We start from the raw sequence: 26,757 nt of genomic DNA, 5'->3' as shown, positions 1-26,757 counted from the left end.
TAGTGGATAATAGAATCATAGAATACCCTGAGCTGGAAGGCACTCAACAAGGATCATTGAGTCCAACTCCTGGCCCTGCACAGGACACCCCAGGAGTCACACCATGTCCCTGAGGGCATTGCCCAAATGCTTCTTGAGCTCTGTCAGGTTTGGTGCTGTGACCACTTCCCCAGGGAGACGAGCCCAGTGCCCAACCACCTTGGGGGTAAGAACCTTTTCCTGATACCCAATCTAAACCTCCCCTGGCACAGCTCCAGGTCATTCCTTTGGCTCCTGTCACTGTCACCACAGAGCAGAGATCAGTGCCTGCCCCTCCTCTTTCCCTCTCGAGGAAGTTGCAGACTGCAATGAGGTCTCACCTCTGTCTCTTCTACTCTGAGGTGAACAAGCCAAGTGACCTCTGTCCTAAATCTGGCCAAACATAACATAATCTAGTTCATGTTGAGTTTGTCTTCTGTTTTTCTACTCTCTCAACAGCATTCTTTTTGTTTTATTAACAAGAATTTATCCATCCCTTAGCTACTGCTGCTACAATTTCTAAAGTTTGGTGCTGTTTCCTGAACTCTATCCCTGCTTGAAAGTGTCATGATTGTGTGTTAAATGTTCTGTTTTTCTAATTCATGGCAGCTCAGACTGACTTTTTGTGATTTCACAGGTCTCCTTGTTAGTATTTCTGTGTTATGAACCCTGCTGTACCTTGAGACCGCAATAGTCACTGAAAATACACATAACACAATGTATCTTATTTTGTGGGCAGGAAATTCCAGAAGTCATGACATTAGATTTAACTATTTAAGACATAAAACTGTTTACTACAGACTTCTCATATGACAGTTGCAGCCTTTGTTAGCTTAAATGTAGGAAGCCCCTAAAAACAATTACCTTTTGCTCAGAGTGTCAGAAGGATTAATATTGTATCCATGCATCACAGAGGTCATCTTATCTTGGGTAATAGTGATATTTTTCTCATAATAAGCCAATGCTTTGGTCGTAAGAACAGTGGAGCATTCTTCAGTCTCTTCAAACTGAATGGAAATTTAAAATGTGGAAATAATAACCTGTAGATACATATAATGAACTCTTATTCTTCAGTAACCTACTAACTGAAGATGATATGGTTTCTTTTTGGTCTTGTACCAATGTGTGCACCAGAACACAACTGCAACAAACCCCATTGCATCTCTAAGGTAGCTCATTCCCATTGAGAGCAGCTATATACAAATGAGTCCAAAACAGGTATTATTACATTATTCTGTCCTCCGCACGACTTGATTGTATCTTTTGAAAGAGGAATACTCTTTCAGTCATATTGCTCTAACATATTTGCATGGATCATTCATTGAGAAGCTTCAGAACAAGTATTGTTCCTCTGAGGAATGTTCCACACTTACTTTAAAATAATGTTACATCCCAGTGGCTCAAATATTCTTCTTTTTTTCTAATTGTGTTATTTTAAGTTTGTAATACAAGATTTAACTAAATTAAATTCTTGACCATTTCTATTTTCTTTTCTTTTATTTTTGTTCTTAATATTAACCTCTGTTTTCTAGGTAGCTGTCCTCTGTTCTGATGCTGGCAGTAACACAAGAATATGTTATAACACACTGGCAAATTTTAAGTGCATACATTTTCATGGGTGTGACATGACCTCATGACATAACCTTCCTATGATGATCAATAATTTCTGAATAAATAAGCGTACTGGGTGTCCAGAGATCAGATAGATCACTGAAAGAAGGAAAGGGCCAATTAGTGTCCTGAGAACAAGATAAATAACTTCGAAATTCACTGGTTTTGTATCTCCAAACTAGAAAATATTCTTTGGTTACTTTAACTGCTGGTGCTAAAGCTAAGAGGCATTTTTTTTTAGTGATGCTGTCAGAAAGATTCTGGTTTAGCTGTAAAGGCAAGAAAAAATTATCTAAAGTGTTTTATAAATCTAGTGGGCAGTTGTGTGTTCTGTGTGAGAAAATTCCAATTTGGAGTTGCCTGCTGCTCATTCCTGAATATAATTGCTAATCTGAGATTTTATGACATTGTGCTTTGTTAATATGGAAATCAATATGTTTTTAAAAACAAGATAGTGAATTCAGCAAGCACTAAGCATCAGGTGCACACAAATGATGGGAAGCAAATTATAAACCATAAATGCATCTTAAAATAATAAAATTATGCTGTCTAGAAACTGCATTATTATTAACTGCCAAATTATGAGACCTTCATTTACACTGCTAAGCCCTTGCTCACTGAAGTGAATCTTTTGATATCAGTGGAACTAATTTGTATATGCTTGTTTTTGAAAGACTGTCAAAACATTCCTCAAACTGTTATATGTCTTTTGAAATTAATGTCTTCTGTGTTTTCAAATACATATTGCAAGAACAGCTGCTTTGTAAGTGCTTGCTGCAAAGAAGAGAATTCCCAAAATTCAAATTTAAAAAAAAAAAGAAAAAAATTAAAAAGTAAGAAAAAAATTAGTTAGATGCTGGTACATGGCACCTAGTAAAGGAATTTTGAATTGTATCCATTGAAATATGTTTGTAGCTTACATGTTTTATAAATAATAGGGATCTTTTTATTCTTTGCCAGCTTTAAGGATTTGTCACTCCTCATTTGGTACTGTTGGTGTGAACAATCCAAGATTTTTATAAGTATTTTATAATAAGTTAATAGCTAACAGAGTCTTTATGTAGATTTTTCCCTATAGACATCTTTCTTTCCTTCAAAAGTCCACACAACAGACAATACCATAATTTTTAGGCACTTTGCTGGAAACGAGTATAACGAGACAAAACCTTTTGTATAAGGCTCGCATTTAAAGCCCATGGAAACTTTAACAGCACAGATCTTATAGATTAAATCCTTGCAGTAATACTTGTTAATAAAGGGCTTAGATTCTGATACTAGACATTAATCTCTTTTCATGAAAAAAGCAATAAAGCACTTGTGTATAGCACGTGATTCCTGTTTAAAGCAATAGGAATAGCCAAGCTGGAGCAGCTGGAGATAGACTGAGAGAGCCCTGGCAGCAATGTGGGTTAGCCTGCAGCTGAGGATCTGTCCCTCACATATCTGTGAGCATGGGAAGCCCCAGAGTGCAAGTGCAGACAGGAGCAGAAAGAGTAGACCTTTCCTGGCTGCTCAGATTTGCCCTACAGCTCAAGTAGAACAGAGCAGCCAGCCCAAAGTGTCCCCCAGCATGGAGTGTGAAAGAGGGGTCCTCAGTATCCTCTGCTTCACACTGCCCTGTGGGGCTGCACCACCAACTCATGGACACACTGCCAAAATCATTCCCCCGATAGTAATGCAGTAATTGCTGCTGACCCACTGACTGTCTGTCACACTAAAAAGAAATGTTTAATGTTCCAGGCAAAAATACTTAGAATCAGTGTTTTAGGTATCAACAACGGAGTAAGTGGGCAGCTTGAGCACTGAAAAGTAAAAAGAAACTGAACACCAAAAAAAGTAAAGCAAAGAAGACAATTTTTTCATTTCAGAGGCACCTAATAAAAAATCAGGGTTTCTTACAAAAGCTTTCTATTTGGCTTGTTTTGGTTTACTTTATTTTTCTTTATCTCAAAGAATGGTGATCTGTGTTTATTATTTTTTATAGTATTTCCAAACTTACGTTCAATGAACAAAAGTAAATCCAGTTTCCCTTTCTTATTTTTGGAATCAGGAGGGGGAGAGAAGAAGAAGACAAAATTGTGGTAATTCATTAGAATTCAAGTTCATTTTGAAGGAATGTTCCCAAGAAACAAAGGAATGGTCATCTAACAAAACTGTCTGTAATTACCTTTAAAATGAACAACCTGGGGTCAAAAAATGCTGCATGCTGCATCAGCTTCGAAAGATTTAACATATTTATTATAATCTCGTTTATTATTGTGTCTAATACATTTCTGTTTTAAATAACATATGTAAATAAGATTTCAAAAATACATGAAAATGTAAGAGATTTGTAGATCTTTTATCTAGAAAATAGGATGTCCTTGGGCACACGTGCATGCCTGTGTCTATGTACATTTACTGTTGCATAGGAATTGGAGTAAAATCTAGTCTCTCGCCCAAGAATTGCTGTTGACTTTGTGAACAGCTATGTTTGGAAGATCAAAAATTATAATTGGCATATCAACCTATTTCTTAACCAAGCTGAATTTATCCTTCTATAATCATGTTGTTCAAAGAATCCAGAAGACATTGATTTCTGTGGAAATTTTGACCTGTGCAGTATTCTGCTTTCACAATTTATTACTTTTACAGTGCTTCAGTCTGGCAGGCTCTAAATATCTTTCTCCAGCTACATTATACAGTGGACCTGGGTTATGGAATATTATATTAAAAGCTCCTGGAATTCCTCAATCCCTCAAATCTTTGCAGGAAGATTAAATTAATTCTGCAGCAGGTTTTTCTAAATTCTATAGCAATAATATCTGTGCTGTCTAGACTTTTGTTCTTTGGAGTCTATAGCTGTACTGTCACATAGCTAATTAGAGAAAGTTGGCACAAATACCCAGGTTGGGATATTTTTACTGATTTCTGCTGATCTACTGAAAAATCCACTTTGTAATTTCATGCTTTAGCCATAATATTAAAATGAAAGATATTGATTTTGTTCTTCTGAGTTGATTTAGTGCCGAGCACTACTTTTTTTTTGCTTTTATCACCATTTATGAAAACATCTTTAAAATCTAATTGTCCTTATAAGAACATGATGTACTAATGTTATCAAGTGTGAATCAAGAAGATGTATTTTGGTAATTCTAACCCTCACACTCTTGTTGTAGGAAGTATTTTTGAACCTCTAGTATATAAATTAGTAGTTTAGGTAATTGCTTGGGATTTTGTTGTTGTTGTTGTTATTGTTGTTGTTTTTCCCTGCAGAGCTTCTGAAGTAATGCTTACCTGCTATTCCCTGGACAAAATAACTCACCTGGCAGGGTTATTGTTTTAGTAAAATTCTTGTAGAAGAGATATCCCTAAATTTGCCCCTGAACTAGTTTCTTGTGGAACTAGAGAACAATTAGACCATTAAAATTTTACGGACTGGAAGAAAACAGTAATTTCTGCACTGGTTTCTTCGTCCAAGGCCCTTACAGCCTTCAATGAATCCATACTTTTGCCATTTTAATGATGTGGCTGTTGATAGCAGAGGTGTCTTTTTTCAATGATAGGATCTTTTAGGTAATAAATAGACCACAAATGGACTATTTTATGGTTGTAATTCTCTAATGCACTATATTTAGAAAGCATTAGTAAGATTATCTTGTTAGAAGGAAAAGAGAATGTTTCAAGACAGATATCTAAAACTTTTTATGAAGTCAATTAAGGTAATAAGCAGCTATTAGCATTTATTGATATAGCAATAATTAGTCAGGCCCTTGATGATTAACATCATTGAGAAAATCTGACACCATATCTAACTGGACATTTTCTTTGTTCCTATTTCTGCTGTGGAATCTAAGGAAGACTCCAAAAATGTGGAATCACATGTAGCAATTATTACTACGAGGCTAACTAAGGCAATAATTACATGAAGATGTAGCCAAAATTGGAAAGAGAACTTGTTAGTTTACTGCTTTCCTGCAAATTTAATCTCTATTTCTTTTTTTGGCATTCAACACTGCATTTTTCTAGTGTTGCACTGGTTTTCATATCAAAGCCATTTTTCCAGTGCAGATACCTCACCTTGTGCATTACTGCATTGAGTTTTTCAGCATGTCCTGGAAGTGTACAAACACATAAATTTTCTTATTCCAGGATGTCACTGTGGAATATCTGTGAGATTCACAGAGGAATTTTCAATGAATGAATTCAGCACATGCTTCTCATTCTTAGCTGGGCTGTTCCTTGTAGTAGAACAGTTGATGTGAGTGAATTTGTGTGCAGTTGTTCCAGCAGGTGGGCATTCTACTGATTTGAGCATATTCTCCTTCTAGCTCTCTAGCCTGGCTCTCCACATTTGCTCTAGCATGCAACAAAGTGAGTAGTTCCTCAAGCAAAAAATCTCCTTTTAGTACTCTTGGAGGATTCTGCAAAGAGTAACTTATTTGGTGGAGTACCTCTTAGAAGGAATCCTTCTGTGCCATGTTTTCACACTAGGCATAATTGGTGAACAAGATATTGTACCTTGGCTCAGGCAGATTTTATTATATAACCATAAGGCTGATTCAAAAGTCTCTGATTTTAATAATGAGCATACCCCTGAAATAAAGAGGAATGAAAATGTTCATAGACTAACTATTTTTATTCCATAATATAATGGATTATTAAACTGTGCATTGCCTTTGTGAGTTATATGTTTGCTTTGAAAACAACGTAGTGCCTTTTTCTATAAAAAATTTAGGATTCAAACTAAATATTAAGATTTAAAATTTACTTCCGAAGTACTTGTACAGTTAATGTTATATAGCATACCTTGCTGGATGTTCTCCACTACATCTGGGCAACTGAGATATAGCATTCATCTTTCTTATCCCTAATTAGCAAGTGACATTAAATATCTGACAAACCACTGTTTAAAATACATTTTTTTAAGGGATATCCAGGAAAAAATAAATTGTTACAAGACAGAAGTTTATGATTCTCAAAGGTCAGCTAGGCTTTTAGAACATTTTGAGGTGAGTTATGCGGGCAGTTTGTTACAGGGATTAGTATGAAAAAGTGGCTGTGTATACCTCAGCACACATTCTCTGTGTCTGTCTTCTGCTGCCATCCCTCTTACCTCTGACACCAAAGCATGCTGGATGACTGGCTCAGCAGTGATCTGGAAGGCTTTACTTCTATAACATGCTAGATAGCAACTTCCAACTTCGAAATTGCCTGAGCAGTCTTTGTCAACAGATGTGTTCATGATAGTTTTGCAGAGAAGGGAGAACTAGTCTATAGACCATAGGCTTTTGTACTTCCTTTTTTTCTCTATGCACTCTTCAGAGTACTTTAAGGATGATCAAGTGTATTTGTACATTTTAATCTATTTTTCTTTCTCCATTTTTGCTCTCTTTCTTGCTTTTATCACTCTACCCCGTGAGACTTCCTTTGTTCCTGAAATTTTCATATAAGAAAAATGTTATGACATATGCATGTATGTTTAGATACGTCAGTGTTTTTTTACAGGTCAGCTATTGGAATTCTTAATAACCCATAATTCAAAGTTCTCAGGACTTGTACAGGTAGATGTTTATGTGCCTCATTTATGACTCCAGGTCATTAAATATGACCAGATTATTTGTAGTTTATTTGCAAGGAACGTTATAAAACTCTCTTTTGGTCTCACAAAGTCAAGCAGTTAAAATCAAAGAATGTGTTTATAAAGTCTGACGCAATTCCGTGAAAAATTTTCAAAGAGAAAGAGTATAGATTTGTCAAAAAAATATCTTAGAATGGTAACTAAATCACAATAATGAAATCTGCAGTAATGCCTGTGGCACTTTGTGAGCTGGTGTGATTGACCTGATCTGAAAGAAAAACTCTTGAACTATTCTTACAGTACAGCCAATGCTTCACGGAACAAAATACTCAGAGAAACAATTTAATTAGCAAAGACAGAAAATAAAAACAAAAAATAGAAAAGGAAAATGAATAATTTACTGGAAATATTTTCATAGCACATCTTGGAGGAAAAAAAGGGAAATTAACATTTGGGATTCCAAATGTAAAATCAATCAGTTCTTCAGTAAACTTCTCGCACATTTATAGCCAGTAGCAATGTATGTATTCTGTAAAAATGTATGTATTCTGTGTAGGATTTCTGAGGGCCTCCATCTATGTGGAGCCATGACAGGCAGACAGGCGGGGCTGGGAAATGCAGTCAATGGATCAGGAACAGCTTTAACCAATTTAGGCACATTTAAGCCAAGTGGTAACAGCATACCGAGCGCTTCTTGCAAACACACAGTCCAACAGAACTCAGTGCCAAAATTCCATGGCATTCAAGACCAGCACAAAGCTCCAGAGTACTGGCTGTATTCCTGGGCCTGTGTTCTCTTAGGCTCTCTGACTAAACAGTAGTTTCAGGAGCCGTTTGGGCAGGGCTCCCGCTGGCTGGCACTCGGCGGACACGGAGATCTGTCCAGGCACCTCAGACAGCCAGGAATGCTCAGGGCCAAAGAGCAAGACCATGACTTGAACTCAGCAGGATGAGGACGGAGGTTCTGCACATCCACCTCTGGGTTGCTCAAAAGGGTCACTTACCTCTTTTGTCTTACAGTTGCTTATCCTCTCTCATTTTTTCCTCTGCCTCACTTGGTTTTAATGTGGTTGGTGAAGGAGAAAGGGCAGAGCACTTTGGAAACACTTTGCTGGAGATCGGGGATACATAGCTCAGGTTGACAGTGACTGTACAAAACCTCTCAAATCACTCCAGCTCTTGAGGGAGTCATGGAAGAAATCAAAGGGCAGAATTCTTCTCTATGTGTAGTAGGTTTTGTAAGATGTCCAAATCAGGAAACATTAATGAACTAAAGAAAATAAAGGAGACAGCCCAGAACTGCTAACAGAGAAACAAACTGCTGCATTTGTACTATTTCTGGTAGCTTAGAAAAAAATATTATAAATCGAAATTAATCTGAGACACATGTGAGTCTATAAAAGTGAAGTGGGCTTAGAGTATTGTAAAAAAGCAGACACATAATATAGCCATTATGTACTATGAAACTATTTCCTACTTTATGACTGAAAAATTAGTAAAAAAATTGTAGAACTAGTAAAATTGCAGATTATTGCTTGATTTTTTGTTTCAGTTTGAGGAAATTTTGCTTATGTCTCTGTTTTTTTCATTTTGAAAGGAAGGAATGTTGCAATTATTATTTACTATTTTTACTATTATTATTTACTATTATTACACTTATTATTTACTCTTTCCAGTTTTCTTAATTTGTTAAGGGTTACTGTTATGATAGATGTAAAGTGATTTTGGAAATGCTGAGAGAATTATGAGTTTTCCCACCCATAGATTTTCATCACTTATGATATCTTGTCTTTAAAGACAAAACAGGTATACTAACAAAGGTATTAATTTGTCCCTGTTATGGGTAAAAGGAAAAAAAAATCTTGCTAGAAGTATATAAATCTTAAAAATCACCCCCTTGTGGGGGAATAGTGAGAGATTGATTTAATGGGTTTTGACCAAGAACATGTGCCAATTTCCAACAAACTTATTTTTATGTGAGCACAAGAAGCTCCTGGATGAGAAAATTTATAGTGGAAATGTTGGCAGAAATTAACCTAATACTTATTAAATAGTACCACTATGTTAAGAAATACAGAGGATAGCAGACAGCTTTCTGTGGAAAATGATAAACATACAAGCCCTCTGTAGGGGATCTCAGCAGAGTCATTTTTATTATCCAGAATAGTGGGTCTCTTTCTGTGATGTTGTTTTTATGCATAATATATGGAAATAAAGTCAAAACCAACATTTTTTTAGCAGTTACATTTTTTCCAACACAATTTATAGTGTGTATTTACACAGTTCTCACTTAATTATATTTTATTTAAATAACTGTCTCTGGTACAGACTATTTTATTTTATTTTATTTTATTTTATTTTATTTTATTTTATTTTATTTCATTTCATTTCATTTCATTTCATTTCATTTCATTTCATTTCATTTCATTTCATTTCTTTTCATTTCATTTTATTTTTATTGTCTCCTTTGAGACTGCATGTGTGATGCAGACTCATAATTATACTGTTGATCACTTTCATGCTGGGCTGCGTGCTGGTAATAGGAAGTGCCTTGAATTAAATCTTAGGAATTTAGACTGATTCCCAGTGTAGAAGTAAACAAACAGCATGAAAATCACAGATCAGAACTTACACCTTCTCACTCTCTCCTTTCAAAACCAGACATGATTTTAAGCCAGATTTTTGCACCTAGTCCATTTGGTATTAATTTGCATTGTTTTGCCGTGTGAACAATAGTTGCTTTCCATTATAGCAGCAGAAATTAAGTGGATATGTTATTTATAACCACAGATGGAAATATCTAAGTATTATGTGCCTGGTTTCTGAATGAGAACTCTGTACTCCTGATGAACTGTAGACTACCTTTGGTTTTGTTATTTAATCTGCATATGCTTTCCTGCAGGGTGAGATCCAGCAGCTGTTGATTATAGCTGATCCCAGAGCTGCATTTGACTATTGTGAGCATTATAGCCCAGACTGTGACTCCCCAGTGCCCAATGCTGCTCAGGCTCAAGATCCTCGAGTTGATGAGGTGAGTAATCAGTCATGTATTACTGGATTTATTACACATTAGTGGTTGTACTGGAGAAAAGTTACCCAAGGAACATTTCCAGCTAAATGGCATTTATTGTTCTAGAGGTGAGGAAATCAGGTTGCAGGAGTGCATTCATTTTCGCTGTCCAGTCATTTATGTTAAGCATTTGAAGGAACCTATCACCCTGGTTGTATTTGAACAATCAGCATTCTCAGTGTAGTTAAACTGTAATTCTTTTTTAAAAATTATGGCAGTATGAGTTTGTGTACTTATGCATATTTATTCTTCCTGTGTAGGTTTATAATTTTACTGATGCTGGATTTCAACAAATGCCACACTTGAAAGACGTGGGAGCTTTGAGTATCCCACAATTGTAAAGTTCTCCTGTTAAAAGTGCCCTGTTTTAATGAGCTGCATGCACAAATGCACGTGCACACAAAAGTATTTCAGCCTGTTCCACCAATAAGGACAAAACAGAGTAGGAATTTTTCCCAGAAGCATGAAAGATATTTCGAGAAACCATTAGTCACTGTAGACAGTTCTCACAGACACAAACTGAGTAATTCACCCAGGTCAATATAGGTCCTCAGATTAGACCTCTGAGCACTTGTATGTATGGCTGTACACATTCTAAGTACTTGCATTGAACAGTTTAAAGGGAAAAGCTTTTCCAAAACATAACAAGTCATAACTGAACTTGGCTCTGGACAGCTTGTATGCACACCATGTGTGATCTGACTGGTTGTTACTACTGATTGCTGAAGAGATCAGCATTAAAAACTTGCTGAGTTGTTCTTAGATGTCTTCTTTGAGCCTGTTTTGGGACTGAATTTTTCCTAAATACATGGTAATTTTATTTGTTCTTACTATTTATTCTGACTGAAAATTATGTCAGCAGGGGACAAAGACCCATAGGGTGCAGAGCTTCTTTCAGGGGGACTCCCTCCCACATCCATTCCATCTGAGGAGTAGTTCAAGATGTGTCAAGTCACCTACACACAGGCAGAGGACCTTACACTGCATTACAGTGTGTGGGGTCTGGGCTGTTCAGGAGGCTCCCAGAGGACCTCCTGTCCGTGTGCCTGCATACCTGGATCTCCATATTCCAAACCAGAACAGAGTGAAAACATATAGCTGGAAATTTATTCAAAGACAAAAAAGATAGCAAGATCTAAATATTTTTTTCATAATTAAGTTTCAAAGAAAATTTAAATTTTGCTTGGGGATTTTCCTGGGATTTACTTCTATTTTGTTCCTCTTGGTTTTAGTGTGTTTTAATGTGTTTTTCAAAGGCCTATTTTTCTCTCTTTGTAACACACATAGTTTGTGGTAGTACCTACAGAGAAAAATGTAAAATCAAGGATCCTAATTTGTAGTGTAACATAAAATTATTTTGAAAACAAATTGAAGAGCACTCAATGATTAATAAAATGGAGAACTGCTGTTTCTATTTATTTAATTTTTTGCTGAGAGTGGTGATTGGATTATTTTGCTTAGCTTTCTGACCTAAGACAAAATTTCCTTGCTGTGTTCCATGACTTTATGTCACTTTGCATAAATATTCCCAGTGAAGTCAATAGATCTCTTCAATGTGTAATAGTGAGCTAAAATAATCGCATTAGCAATGCTACCAATGTAATAAATATGAAATAGAATAAATGGCAGACTAAATTTATAGAATTATAGAATAGTCTGCTAAATAGTAAAAAAACAGCTTGTTGAGGCAGGCTACTTTGTTATCTTTTGAGAAGCAGCCTGTCAAATCACAAAGAAAATTTATTTTAAGGAAATAAATGAAACAAGCTTTATTTTGGTACTGAAAGAATTTATAGAAGATAGTGCAGATTTTTGTAAACTGTAATTGCAAAACTAAATAAGATGTTAAAATATAAAAATACATTTGCAGCTAGTCATTAAGGAAATTAATTGTTTTAGAATGTTTGATTAAATGTTTGAGGAGATTAGAACTTTGATTAGTGATATTGATAGAATTTATAGACTTAGACTGTTGCAGAGCTTCTGACCTGTCCATATATGATATTTTAATTTTTTAGAGAAAAGTATTGTATGGTAATGTATTTGACAAAGAGATTTGAATATGGGTGCCTTGTTTCAGAAATTACTATCAACAAGGAGCTGTCACCAAATTGAATTTTTAGTGGAGTTTCTTAGTAATTGTGCTAGAAATACAGAAATGTGTGTAAAATGGATGGCATTAAAATTTGTCAGAGCCACAATACTGCAGAGCAGTAAGCAGGGATGGGAACACAACTGAGCGCAATGTTACACACATACAAGCCAAAGAAATAACTGCAGGGCAAACATGATGAACTCAGTAGTCCACTGCAATAACAGTCTGCATGCATGTGGTAACAGAAGAACCTTTCATCTGCAGCAGATTGTCCCCATCTGGGATACTAATCATGCTGAAAAGCAACATGGAAAGATTATTGTTCATCTTGATTGGTTTCATGGTTTGATCTTCAATGTTTTCACAGAAACTCTTGTGGTAGGAAGAGGGAAGAGGGAAAACTGGGCAAAAGGCTAGGCAGGATGTGTCTTCAAAGTCTGGATTAAACCAGCAGAATCTGAAAGTATTTGTTGGGCACTAGCTAGAAAATATTCTAATTGTTAAAAAAGGGGAAAAGTTTTCCTAAAATAGTACAATGCATGTTTTGGTTTGCAAATAAAGAAGTAAGAATTCAGATACAGTACTACTTCTGCATGCTGTCACTTGAAACATAGACTGCATCATCACATATGTGGCTTACTTACCATATGCAAAGATCCAGGACAAAAAGAAAACATAGACAAATGGGGTGGAGGGAGAAGAAGGATAATTTCAGTTAGGAAAATATCTACGAAAACTTGTAGGAAAGAAGGAACAAATTACCAAAATGATGAATCTCTAGATATCTTCAAGCCAAGGATAGAGACCTTTCTGAAAGTTTGGGGAAATGTTATTCATACTTTAGTTGACTCAGTTACAGAGTGACTGTAGGAAGTTTTGAAGTCTTCAAGTATGCAAGTTAGCCAAGGTGGTCTAATAGTCCCTTTTGGCATTATGTCTCTGAGCCTTTGAATTATTGCATCCAGAATACGAAACTGATACTTGGCTTAAAGATAAATTACATTATTTCAGAGCCTATTAATGTGTGTTTCCAGCACTGATTACAAAACCCAAAGGAAGTGGTTGACTTTTCATCAATAAAATAGAGAATTAGGTTTGTGAAGTTGCATTTAGGAAGAAGAATAGGATTTCTCTTGAAATTGCACACTTTTGTAGTCTCCTGGCAAGCTCACAGCCTAGGAAGGCATTCTGTCTGAAAAGTTGGATATTGTTAGACCATTAAAGAAGCATCTAGAGAGAAGGATTTAAGTAAAAAAGATACTGGTTTAAGGGCATAAGTACTTTGTTTAGCTGAATGCAATCCTTATTGCTCTAGGCAATGTTTCTTTCTCTAAAGGAGCAAATAAAAGATCCAGCATTTTAGGTTTGGGGGCATTTCTTTCAATAGCAGTGCTGATTTAAATCATTCATTTTCTATTTGTTTCCACCATATGCCCTCTTTCCAGTTCAGCTGGTGGAATTACCTATGTGTTTGTTTTGGGAAGGATCTAAGACCTCACTAGACTAAAAATAATTACCAATCACAGAATCAGAGAAATGATGAAATATATTGTGGTGAATTTCCATTAAATGAGCTTGAGAGTGCATGTCACATCACTGCAACATCAGAAATGAAATATTTGCTTTTTAAAATGTTTGAGTTTTTCTCAAGGCCTTACAACCTTCACTGTGCTCTCACATATAAATTTACTGGACCCTGATTTTTAGTCAAATTGTCTTTATTAATTATACCTTAAGTGCTGCATTGAGATTTCCTTTTTCTTGTTGCATTTTCTTTTTCTTTTGCATCACATTCAAACTGCAGTTTGGTTGGTTCAACAGAGAGGATTTCAATGCCTACTTTTTACTTACAGGATCTCTTCATGCCTGAATCAAATGCCAAGTTTACCCTAAACAAAGTTCAGGAAGAATCAAACGTGTCATAGTGGGATTCACAAAAATAGCAGGCTGTGAATAAAGACATAGAACTCATCAGCCTAGAAAAGGAGGACATATCTTAAATTCTACCCTTGTCTGCAGACTTACCCAGCTGTGCTGTCCTGTTCCCCCATGACATTCTTCTCCCTCAGCAAGGTCAACTCCTCAACTCCTGCATCCTCACTTCTCCTTTGTTATAATGAGTGACCTGAGGATTTCAAGATGTAAGCTTTGGACCTGATTGGGTCTTTATATTTCCATTTTAATGCAGTCAGTCCCTTTCTGGACCCAAGTGACTGTGTTATGTGTCTAAACAAGACTTATTTAACTGGGCAACCTCTAACTACCTTTTGTGTTCAGGCTCTGGAGAATGTGTTGCACTTGGCTGCTGGCCAGGACTGTGGACTCTGTGTGAGCAGTTCAGGCTGAGCTGTTGGGATAGATGCATGTCAGAACCCTCCCTATCCTGAATGCTTCTATTCCCCTGGGATTTGTTCATCAGAACTAAGTCTCATTCAGATTGAAAACAGGAGAGCAGTAGATTAATAGTGTATATCCATACACTTTACTCTGTTATTTATTGTCATTTATTTTCATCTTTAAGACATGTTTTAATTGAAGTGTGCATCAGCCTTCCTTATTCTTGCTTGTGGATAGCCATAAATCTCTGTATCTTGCCAGTGATGACCTCAGCGGTTGGCACTACGCAAAAAGGTGTTGCCTAGAAGTTCAGGAATCTGGGTTTTTTCACACTGAATGTATGACTTGGTTTTAAGGATCCCATATGGGTTTGAAATTATATTTTAAAACTATCAACACTGCTTTTCTTAAAGATACACACCTATGCATTTCTTATAAATACCTTGTGAACAATTTGGCCTCTATCCTGTTTTCAAACCCCTTTTTACTATAAATGGAAATGTTAAATTCCTTTCCAGTTCAATCACATATACTTTGCCAGCTCACAGAAATTAGAGCAGTGACAGACCTAGCCAGTCTTCATCATCCTTGATGTTGGGCAGTATATTTTCTGGAGCATCTTCAGGTCTTTTCAAAGGAATCAGCTATCAGGCTTTCAAATCTCCTCTTGGAAGATTATTCTGTAACCTAGTGAATCACATGGTCTGACTTCTGCTGAAGAAATGCCTCTCCAAAGGAACTCAGCTTCATTTATTTTGGATCTATCTCAAACTAATGGATTATTTGGAGACATGAAATGTTTTCATTTAATGAAATTAATTTCGTAAATTAATTTTAAAAGTTCAAATAGCCCCCAAATATCTTGACTTGGAAGCTTCAAGCATCCTTTCAGAATATGTTAATTTAGTGTCCTTTGGGGTGTTTGACTGGTCAGAAAGACTAGTTTTCTGAAAAATGCAGAAAGGTGATTATTTTTATGTTTAATCTTATGCTTATTGTTACCTTTAGAACTGCAGTTAGCTAATTTAGCTGATATTAAAAACTGTGATCTTCCTAGATCTCTTTTTCTTTACACAGATATATAAACTTTTTATATAAGGGAGTAACATTATAAAGAACACTAGAGCATTATTCTCCTTTTGAAAGAGGATATCTTTGGAGACTGAAGATAATGTTCTTATCTCCTTTTATCTCCTTGCTTTTGTCACTTTTATGAACAATATAAAGACTCTATGGTAGAAGAGGCCATCCGTCATCTTTGCCTCTAGCTTATACATGATATACCATAATTTTTAGGAAATGGAAAAATTGAGATGATGACTGTTCTGTGGTTGAGGATTTAGATTATTAATTGTTTTTATTTGGAAATGTAAAGCAAAAATTGATAAAATCTACATTTGGAATGGGAAATTAGGTTTTTTGAGTATAGATAGCAGAAGAATTGGTTTCAAAAGTAAGGTTTCCTTCAGAATATTTGGGTTATTTCCCAGTTCAAATAGACTGCTGATCCTCTGTTTCTAAAATTCATCTGATGAAGAAAACAGTTCATCTCTTTAATTGGAATTGCATGATGATCTGGTAGTGTAATATAATCACTCTGGTAAAGAAAGCATGAGGTCATAATGGAAACATTTTGTCCCATCAAAAAGCAGCAGGTTTCATTCTTCCTTTCATTTGTAAGAAAATAGTCATATGCAATATTCATTACAAGAATAGCTGTTTAGTAACTATTGGTGGTCTTACTAGAGAAGAAAGAAAAGCAAGAGGAAGAAAATTGCATCACATCTGAAGTATGTGTTACCTGATGTCTCTTAGCTGAAATCCCTTGCCATGTTTAACCTCTTATTTATTTTGAAATTCTAGATCCTTTCTCCTATATATTCAAGAGTCTACTTACTATCTTTCCTTGATTAGTAGAGCAACTATGATAGATATCTCTGAACTGCCCAACTTCTGTGAACTAACAGCAGGGCCTGGGTTTTCGGTATCCAAAATGTAAAGGAACTTTCCTCAAGGTGTGTTGAGGAGAAACTGAGTGGATCATACCCCTGTGTCTGGTCATCTAATAAAGGTGACCTTTCGGTTGTGTAGCTCCAGAAAAAGAAGGGGTATGTGCCTATCTAGTCTTAACTGGATAATGTTAATGGCAGGGTAAGTTTGAGTTGCCAGCTTCACAGCGGGTGCCTAAGCCATGAAATCTGTCCCTCATGTTTGTATATTTAGTCTTCATTTACCTGACTGATCCTTCACTAGTCCTGTTGTGTCATATTAAAAGCAGGGAACAGCCTTCATCAGGTCAAGTTGGTAAAATCATTCTGTGAGTAAATCATATTTCTAAAGTGCATCTTTACATCAGCTAGGGGTGTAGAGATGCATTCCTCCATCTGGACAGATTGTGCCTCAGGAAATACACCTGGAAGATTTTGCATCTATATTTAACTCTTTGCAGCAGGAACCCCTGGAGCTCAATACAAAACATATTCTCTGTTTATCAGCTGATGTGAAATATGAGAGTTGCTGTTTTTTCAGAAAAAAAGTCTTGGGAAAGGAAGGGCTGCTAAGAATAAAGTTTAGCTTGTAGAACGTTTAGGCTACTACGTATTTTCACTTGTTCTCCTTGTGTCAGTGGGGACTACAAAGTGATTTCAAAACTACTTGAATATGGTTTTGGTATAGTGGCTGCATGTCCTAGCTTGTAAGTTTGAGAATTTTTGTAATACCCCTCTGATACTGTGCTCTTAAAGTAGAAGGTCTTCAACAGTTGGCAGTAATTTGACTCCAGCATGGAAACTGTCATTCCCCTCTTTTCATCCATCCCTGTTATTTCTTTCTGCATGCCTGCATATCAGTGCAACCAAAATATACTCTTGTATTTGTGATCATATTTTGCATATAAGGAAAGTTTCACTTTCTTTAACAGAAATGAGTGAAGCACAATACCCAAAAGTATTTACTGTGTGATTATGCATGATGCAATAGATCTGTCCACATACTTGTGCTTTTTTGTATGTTTTCTAGTTCTCATTCATAAATTTCTGGTTTTTTGAACTAGGCCTCTTAGCATAAATATCAGCTTATTCACTACTTTCTTTTTTAATACTAATATACTTGGCTCAGGGATTTTTCCTTCCTTTTTTTCCCCAATCTACATTTTTGTTTAGTTTATGGCCTCTGAAAAACTACTTGTAATCCACTGTGGCAATTTTATTAGTCATGTGGTTGGCACCATTCAGCACAGCCATTCAGCTTACCTTGAGAAAAGCCATACCACTGAGACTTGCAAAACAGTTATAATACTGACAGACACAGAGTTATATTTTAATTGTCAGTTGGTCAAAGTGACTGCTGGAATAAATGCTTCCAGTTTCAGAATAGGTTTAAAATGCTTACTACAGAGGAATCTGTGTGTCTATATGTTACTGAAACAAACTCCTAACAGCATATTAAATGTAAATCTGGCTAACAACATGATAGTTCTCTCCAAAATGTTGCTCCACTTCCCTATTAAGATATTGGATGTTAGTTAACATAGGTAGTGTCTTTTGCTTGGGTTTCAATAAAAATTGCATAGCAGAGTGCTTGATTCATTTTGTTTGGCTGAGGAAGCATTTAAAAGTATGGTATTTGTTACCACTGTTAGGGTGGAATGACTGAATTTAGAGAGATATATTCCACTGAATATTTTTTTTTCCTTGTAGATAAACGTAGTTTGTGTGGACTTCTTTAGAGAAGATAAACAAATCACTTGCAGACATTTTTATAATTTCCAAATATATACTGCAATTTCAATGCTATTCTGTAACTATTTCAAGAAGTATTGTTTTATCCATGTGGTTCTTCCTTTACTTCCCTTTTGTGGCTGTTTATGGTGTCCCAGAAGCTTGTCATTGCATTTCTTGTTTGGGTGCCAGTGGCACACTTCTTAGAGACATGCTGTATTGAGTTGCACTTCCAGAACTGCACAAGCCAGAAAATGGGTTTTTATACCTTGACACATCTATAAATGTATCATTGCTGCACATGAGGCCCTTCAACTCTACTAGTTATAGGTCAAACATGTTTCATTGACTTCACTGGGTTAGGAATGAATCTTAATTTGCTGAAGACGGAGAGAAAAATTCCATATTACTTTGCCATGATTAAGTCTAAAATGCTGCAGGTTTTGAAAAGTATAGATACTGTTAACTCTTTGGTTATGTAAAAGATGCCACTGATGAAATCAAATCATTGCTTACATTATATGAGGCAGATACATAGAGCCCATATACTTCACAAAGAGGATATTCTCCACCTAAAATGACATTATTTAAATGTAGTTTGATGTGCTCTTATTAATGTACAATATAGTTTTGAATGAATATGTTACATCCTTTTTTAATGTTTATCAAATCTCATGACTGATCAGTTTATATGTGCAAGGGTAGAAATAAAATCAAAGGAAAATTGAGCAAAAAGCATCTGCCTTCTGAAAACAATCTGTCTTCTTTTTAAGCAAAGCTGTTGATCATAGTAAGACTGAGCAGTCACAGGAGTGGAGCAATAGAAACCCATGTAAAAGGATTTTAAAGTGATTCAGGAACAGTTAAACCAGTGTTTTGGTCACATGGTAGAATATAGTTTGGAATATGGAGATCTATTTCAATTTGTAATTTCTTCTGACATGTCCATTTCTTTCTGATAATGATGACTTCTATGAATCCTTAGATTGATTTGGAAGTGTAATGTACTAATTCTCTTTCTCATCAACATAATGAAACAAGCAGATATTTTCTTCATTTTAAAGACAATGATGCTGAATTGTAACAGGAGAGAGGGATTTCAAACGGGACAAGTTCACATGAATATGAAATATTCACATTTGAATATTTCTTCTTAAAGGGAAAGCAAACACTTGTCCCTCTGGCCACAGTTCTTCCTTCTTTTAGCTCCCTGGACACATAAAGAGTAACCAGGAGTTTGCTTTAATTTGCCAGACCAATCAGCTCTTGTAGCTTCAAGCGTGGTAGGAGTGGGAAGATAATTTAAAGCTGCCCTTTCTTCTTAGTTCTGATGAGTTGTACTTGGTGCAAATAATGTGGAGATCAGGATCTTCTTGGCATGGCCAAGAGTACAGCTCAGGAGTTCCTGGCTCCCTAGATCATGCTCACCACACTACACAAGCCAATTCTAAAGCTGCTTTCTCTTGTTAAAGTTTGTGTATCAAATCTTCATTTGATAAAAATTATAGAAACAGAGTCATGGAGCAATTTACAGAAGCTGAATCTGAAATGAAATTACAGCAGTGAGGCTTTGCTCAGGGAATTTATACCACGGAGCTGGCCTGGTTTTCAAACTCGACATCAAACAAGAGGAAGATAGCCATGTTTTCTTGTGAGCTGGGAGCTCTCCTATACCTGAAATTATTCATGTCAGATATTGGCACCTCTGCTGTTCTGGTCACCTGAAAAAAATATAAGTAAAAGAGGTATTATTTAAATATATGGTTTCACAAAGATCTGTTGGTGCTCCCAGTAGTCAAAATTATACTTGATTCTTCTTTGCAGTCCAATTAATGAGAGGTTTTTTTCCTGGCATTTTTATTTACTTTTTTACTACTTCTGTACAGTGCTTTGAAAGAAATGAGAAGTTGTGAGGTTTTTTACCCCAAATGAATAATTATATTCAATTGTTAATAGTGCCTTAATTTTGTTAACCTTTATTCCTAAGTAAAGGTGGAGATACTTTCCAGTATTGCTAATCTAGTTTGCTACCTCTAACATAGGAATGCCTGATATTTTTCCATTTGCAATGTAGTACACACCAGAAGATTTTATCGAATATGACTATGAGTATGGGGATGCAGATTATAAAGAAACTGATTCTGTAACAGAGGGACTCCCACTGTTCGAAGAGACAGTAGCACAAACAGAGGTAACAGAATCTGATCTGTTTGTTGTGTGGTGTCCAGCTGTCCCCTACCACATGGTTTGTCAATTTGTGTCTTTGTATATGAGCTAAATGCTTTCCTCTCACTCATTTCTTTACTTCATGGCTGTAACCCTTGCTTTCAGTTAGAGATGGAAGGTCTCACAGCTGACAGCATTCATCTTGCATTTGGTTACCCTTCTTTCATTCACCCTTTCTCATTTTCCTTCTCATTATATTTATGTTTTCCCATTCCATCTTTCATAACATTTGCAGAAGAAGAAAGCCATGGTCAAAAAGAAGAAGAGGACAGTGGCCACTAGCTCAAAGGACAAACTTCAAAAGGCCACAACAAAAAAATTTGAAAAATATGCATCCAAGAAGAAGAAAAGTTATCAAGCAGCAACAAAAGGCAAACTAGGGGTAATGGTACCCAAGAAATAATCAAGATCTTTCCCAGACCAAGACTGGAAGATCTTTGATAATAAGAAAAATAATTATCTAACCCCACTAGATGAATACATCTGGTTAATACCATAACCTGAATAACAGCAATACCTCTTGAATTTTTCATACAAGTTTTTTTTTTAATAATGTATTTGTTTTTTCATACTAGGCCAACGTTATTGATGGATTTCAAGATTATAGAATAGCTGAAAATGACTATGGGCCCCAGACAGAAGCTCCCTCCAGAGCTACGGAAGCAAATGAGGTAATAAGGACTCCCAGCAAAATACTTGTCCTGCCAGGTGTCATTCATTTAGAAAGTACAAATGCATTTTAAAAGGATGGATTTCTATGTAAATGATACAATCTCTACCAGCACTTTATGTGATTTTATATTTTCTCAGCCAATATCAGAAACTATTTCTTGGGCAGAACTCCCATTAATTCTGTAGAGATCTGCCGAATCTTCAGCCTGCAGAGTTCATAATTCTGGAAATAATTCAGTAATATATGATGTAGGAATGTGGTGTTTCTTCTTCCAGTGTGGATGTGAATGGAGCTATGTCTAGCACAATCTAGGTTAGATATTAGACATAATCCTCCTGATATAATAGGAAGGGTAGTCTCTAATTTTTCCTATAATTTTTAAGGTACAGGATAAAAGAACTTAACACAAGACAAAGAATGGCTGCCACCATAGCAGCATATGGAAGTTCAATCAGAAGCCATCATTTCTTTTTCATAGTTCTTCAGCTAACAAAACCAAATTATTTGATCTTCACTTGCTCTATTCAAAAGAAAAATTATAATTTGAACTGTCAATAAAGATAAAATTATTATTTTGACTATTATTATTTTGGCTATTCTTAGAAAGCCACAATAACAGGTCAAAACATTATTTTGTTAGAATTACTGAAGCTAAGCCAGTGTTGATTAATATGTTTGCATATTAATTAATGCTAGTATTAGAAAAATTATGGCAGATTTTAAGAAATATTGTTCTCATTTTTCTTTTCCTTTTCCTTTTAAAATTTAGATTGTTGCTTAAAAGATGTACAAAACACCCCCTCACCTCTTTCCCCTGAATATTTGAAAAGAAAAAGAGTGCCCATTTTTTCTATGCTTTTCCTCTTATGTATCTTGGAAGGTGAAAGTGAGTTAATGTATGCTTTACTCATTTTTCTGTTAAGCATTCTTGTGTTCAGTCTCATGTTTGTTTCTCACAAATTGATCAACAAATGTATCTAAATCATTCCGTTTCCTGGGCAATTCTAAGCCAATTGTACAATTGTAGAGCTGTAATGATGTAGATTCAAAGTGCTAAATGCTTTCCTTGGTGAGAGCACTTCTTCATAAAGGTAAAATTTGCCTTAGAATTGGTTCTGATCTGTGTTTATTTCATCTATAAGGTAGTAGTCATACTCCTGTAACTAATGGAATTAGGCAAGTGTTAAATCAGAATCTGGCCTTCTATTTTAATTGCAATATATTTCAATGATATTATTAGATCAAGATTTTTTGATTGCAGTGGATGTTGATTAGCTTCTGAATATTTTCAAGATCATACTACTTCATATTGTCTGATCATTTTATATTAGCAATATCTGAACTTCAATTTCTTTCAAAATGTTCCTGTATGCAAAATTATTGAAAGGCCTCTGTAATAGAATAATGCAATCCTCCTTTACTTCGCAAATGGTTTTGTACATCTCAAATATAGCATTCTTTTAAGCTGCTTTAGTACTTTTAAGTTGTTTGCTTGGTTTGACAGCTTACATACATTAAGATGAAAGCTTAGATTTCAAAAATCTTAAAATTAATCTGAATCATACAGGTAGAACTTAGACAAAAAAATATGTAAATTACCATGGCACACAACAAGTCATGTCTTTTACTGATAAATAAACTTCAAAATCATTAACAAAAGAAAAGAAGTTTAGCTCAGCATTGGTTTTATAGACAGAAAATAATTGAAATGCTGGGCTTAACTAAAGTGATGTTTGCACCTCCTCCACATTGCTATTATAAAAAGATCTGAACTTATTCACTGTTCATTGCATATGTTCATTCAAGAATGCTTGTAAGAGTGAAACCAAGCAGCGAAATTCAGCTATATTTGGCACTAAAGTAACATTACGCAAGCAGTATACATAATACTGGATATATTGAATTCAGTGGTTTTGGAAATAAAAACCAAAGCGTATGAAAACATTACTTCTTTGTACTACTTATACAAAGATCTTTTAATTACTCTGAAAGGCTGAGCTTCCATTCCTTCAGACTCTAATTAAAAGACAATATGCTGTAGTTCTACTGTTCTTTCTTCTTTTGACAAGTCATGGTGGATCAGCGTATGCTTACATTGCTTTACTAACAATAACCCACATATTCCTCCTATTCCCAAATCTTTGCTACTGATACGAATAGCAAAATCCTGTTGAAGAAGTATTTGCTGAAGAATACATAACTGGAGAGGATTATGATAAAAAAACTGAGGCAACTGAATATGGAAGCAGAGGAGTAGACCTCAGTGAATCTGATCTGCTGGTAGATGGAGATTTAGGAGAATATGATTTTTATGAATATAAAGAATATGAAGAGAAACCAACTGATTCCACTAATGAGGAGTTTGGTCCAGGTGTTCCTGCAGAGACCGATATCACAGAAACAAGCGTAAGTTGACTGGAGGCATCATGCAGATTAATCTAATTTAGCAATTCTTTTATAATTGCACAATCTCAGAACTGCACAGACCCTGATCCACATTAGATATATTCTCCTTGTACATATCAGATATATTCTCATTTCCAATAGCCTTTGGATCAAGGCCGTCCTCTTGTTTTAGTAAACTTGAACTTTTTATTTTTATCACATAAGAGTTTTGTCTCATTTGCTGAAGGGAGTAAGGGAGGGTGGAAGATGGGAGGAAAAGGAAAGAGGAAAGGAAATTAAAAAAATAAATTTCTAAATGAACAGTTTTAAAAACCTTTCTAAACTAGAGCTAAAGCTGGAAAGAACATAAGTTCTAATGCAGGTACAAGTGTTGTAATTAATATTTTTATATTTTTACCTTAAGAAATTGAAATACATATAAGTGTCTAGAATCCTATGGCTTTTGCGGCCTTCCAAGAAGAAAATTCATGAGTGGGAAGGTTAAGGCCTGAACCCTTTCATGAAAATAAGTTTAGTCAATGGTGACAGGTTTATGGTCTTGCAGAAGTGATTTAACAGGTCAGTATATATAAAGATAGATAGGGTGACATGCTGGATCCTGTGAATCATGCTCTGAGTTTTATAGCTCTCTTTCCCTCTGACTTAATCATAGGCTAAACAGCAGGGCTTTAACTTTCTTTAGTTGTGCCAATATCCTTGTTTATCAGTTGACCAGCTGTGGATGCTGCAAAGAAAACTAATATGGCTGAGACTGGAAGGAAAAAAAATTCCCATTTGGATTTTTTAATTGGGAAGACCCTGAATATAGTAGATAAAGAGAATTTTGTTTGCACTATTTTCTCAGTCTTATCTTTATTTTCTCCTCACAATGTCAAAACTTCAGTTTACAAAAGATCCAAGAAATAACAGCAAATGCTGTGAGGTTGCTTTTCTCTGCCAACCTTGAAACCCATCCTTCTGTATTTCATTTACTGCTCCTTTCTATACCCTGTTGGGGTAATTGTATTTTTTAATGATCCTTATCTGTGCAATGTGATACAAGTGTACTCTTTTCCTTCTAGCCCAGATGGGGACACTGTGGCAGAATGACACAGAAAAGGTCAGATTATCTGTGAAGCAAAGAGCCCATAAGGCACCATTTGTGCCTGCATTAAGCAAATGACTGCGTAGTCTCTATCCCCTGGTGTAAATTTCAACTTAAAATGCCTTGATACAAAGCTGAAGGAGTCAGGAATCCTGAATTAGAATACAGGCTCTGCTCTGTGCAAGCTTTATTACAGTTGTCATCTGCTGAGCCAGACATATGTCATTTTCCTTTGGCATATGGATGTATTTAGAATAACTGAAGTTCTACCTATGATAAAAAAAAGCAAGATGTAAAGTGCTCAGTATATGGGAACTTTCAAAAAGGGGAAATATTTCCAAAGACGGAGAAGATGGAGACCCTGATGTCATTTTTTACAAGTAATTTATGTCAATTTAATAAAACATGATTGCCTATACCTCTTGCTACTCGATTTTTATGAACTACCAATGGGTTTATGAACATCATTACTAGTGAGATCTGTGCCTTTATAAGTCAGTGCAAAATGCACAGTCTGTGAATCTCTGTTTTTCCATTCCAAAATATTTCATATTGACATACTGTAACATTATCCTTACTATTCTTACTAATCCTCAGCTATTTTTTAGAGTAAATGTTGAATCACTCTATTGAAAGTTTTTAAAAAGCACATTTTAAATTTCAAGCTGGTCAGAACTTAATTACTAGTAGATATGTTAGTGATCAAAAGAGATACTTCTGAAGAAAAATACATTATCTCATGGTTTAAAAAAAAATCTGTTCCTTTTTCTTTGTTTGAAACTTGAGTCTGTTTCTTCCAGTATATATGTTATTGCCATATGGTTTTAGATACTTCTGTTACCTGAATCCAAAACTTCCCACAGAGCTGGTCCTCAAAGAATTTGGAAGTTGATGCTAATTCAGATAGTGATGAGGCATCATCGATTATCTGTGAAATATTCTTTAGTGTCCACAGTGCCACTTATCTCCTTTCTCATTTATGCCATGAAATCACAGACCTTTCTTAGGTTGGTTTACATGTTGTGGATGTCTCATGAATGAAATGAATGAAATGAGGAGCTTGAAAGGTACGGTCCATACTGGACCAAGAGATCTTTCTTTCCATCTTACTTTAAGCTGCTCAATTCATAAAGCCATGAAGAATCAATTGCCAAGAATATTTCCAATCAAAATAAGAAAAGAAACAAGTCTGTGACTTGCACACAGAAGATTCTATTTTATTCTATTTCTATTTTTTAGATTGTATTTTCAAAGTTCTAATGTTAAACATGGGATAAACATTCATGGGATGCACATCTCATTCCAAAAGTACAAATTGACAGTATCCAATAATGGAGAAAGCATACACACAGTTTTTGCATTTTCCATTTTTCATGCATTACGAAGTTTTGATTTATATGGTTTGTACCTGTGATGTACTTTTTATAGTACAGACCAATTCCAGCTTTAGCTTTCAGTTACAGGTTGCTGCAATTTTTTATTGTACCAGGTTCTTAGACCTTCTACTTACTTTTGTTTCTGGGTTTGTTTACTGGCCAGGTGACAGGACATGGGGCTTATGGAGAAAAAGGCCAGAAGGGAGAGCCAGCTGTGATTGAACCTGTAAGTACAGATGTCAGGGAGTTTTTCAGTAGCACTGTATAACAAATATTCATTATTAATGCATTATTATGAAATGTTGTTGTTCATGATAGGATGACAGCATCTACACTGTCCATGATCTCTGAAACAGTCCCTGTAATGTGGATGATATAAAGTAATTACTGACAGTGGCCTGTTCCGGCTACTCCTTTGGTTACTTGAAGGACTAACTACATGTTCCTTAAAAAAAAAAAAAGAATCTTCTACAGAGGAAAACAGGTCACTGATCTGATCTTCAGGCCATCTACTAACTACATCCTGGACAGTTCTACCAAGAAAACTTTCAGCTTAGGCACAGGTAACACCGTCACTACAGG

General features: G+C 35.6%; 1 protein-coding gene across 4 annotated transcripts in view; it reads left to right on the top strand.

Annotated features, from left to right (window-relative positions):
* COL11A1 (collagen type XI alpha 1 chain) overlaps positions 1-26,757 on the top strand; it is a 132,911-nt gene that overhangs the window by 24,518 nt on the left and 81,636 nt on the right. The window contains exons 5-10 of one of the 4 annotated variants that reach the window (XM_030279271.4): positions 10,092-10,220; positions 20,485-20,601; positions 20,872-21,018; positions 21,212-21,307; positions 23,470-23,715; positions 26,339-26,401. In XM_030279271.4, coding sequence (XP_030135131.4) covers positions 10,092-10,220; positions 20,485-20,601; positions 20,872-21,018; positions 21,212-21,307; positions 23,470-23,715; positions 26,339-26,401 — 798 coding nt within the window. The remainder of the gene's footprint in view (positions 1-10,091; positions 10,221-20,484; positions 20,602-20,871; positions 21,019-21,211; positions 21,308-23,469; positions 23,716-26,338; positions 26,402-26,757) is intronic. The other 3 variants (XM_030279273.4, XM_002186741.7, XM_072932553.1) reach the window with 3 other exon arrangements.

The sequence above is a fragment of the Taeniopygia guttata genome, chromosome 8 (genome assembly GCF_048771995.1).
Source record: "Taeniopygia guttata chromosome 8, bTaeGut7.mat, whole genome shotgun sequence".
In the NCBI taxonomy this organism is placed as follows: domain Eukaryota; kingdom Metazoa; phylum Chordata; class Aves; order Passeriformes; family Estrildidae; genus Taeniopygia; species Taeniopygia guttata.
The sequence above is the reverse complement of the archived record's forward strand: the minus strand, read 5'-3'. Positions and strand labels throughout refer to the sequence as shown.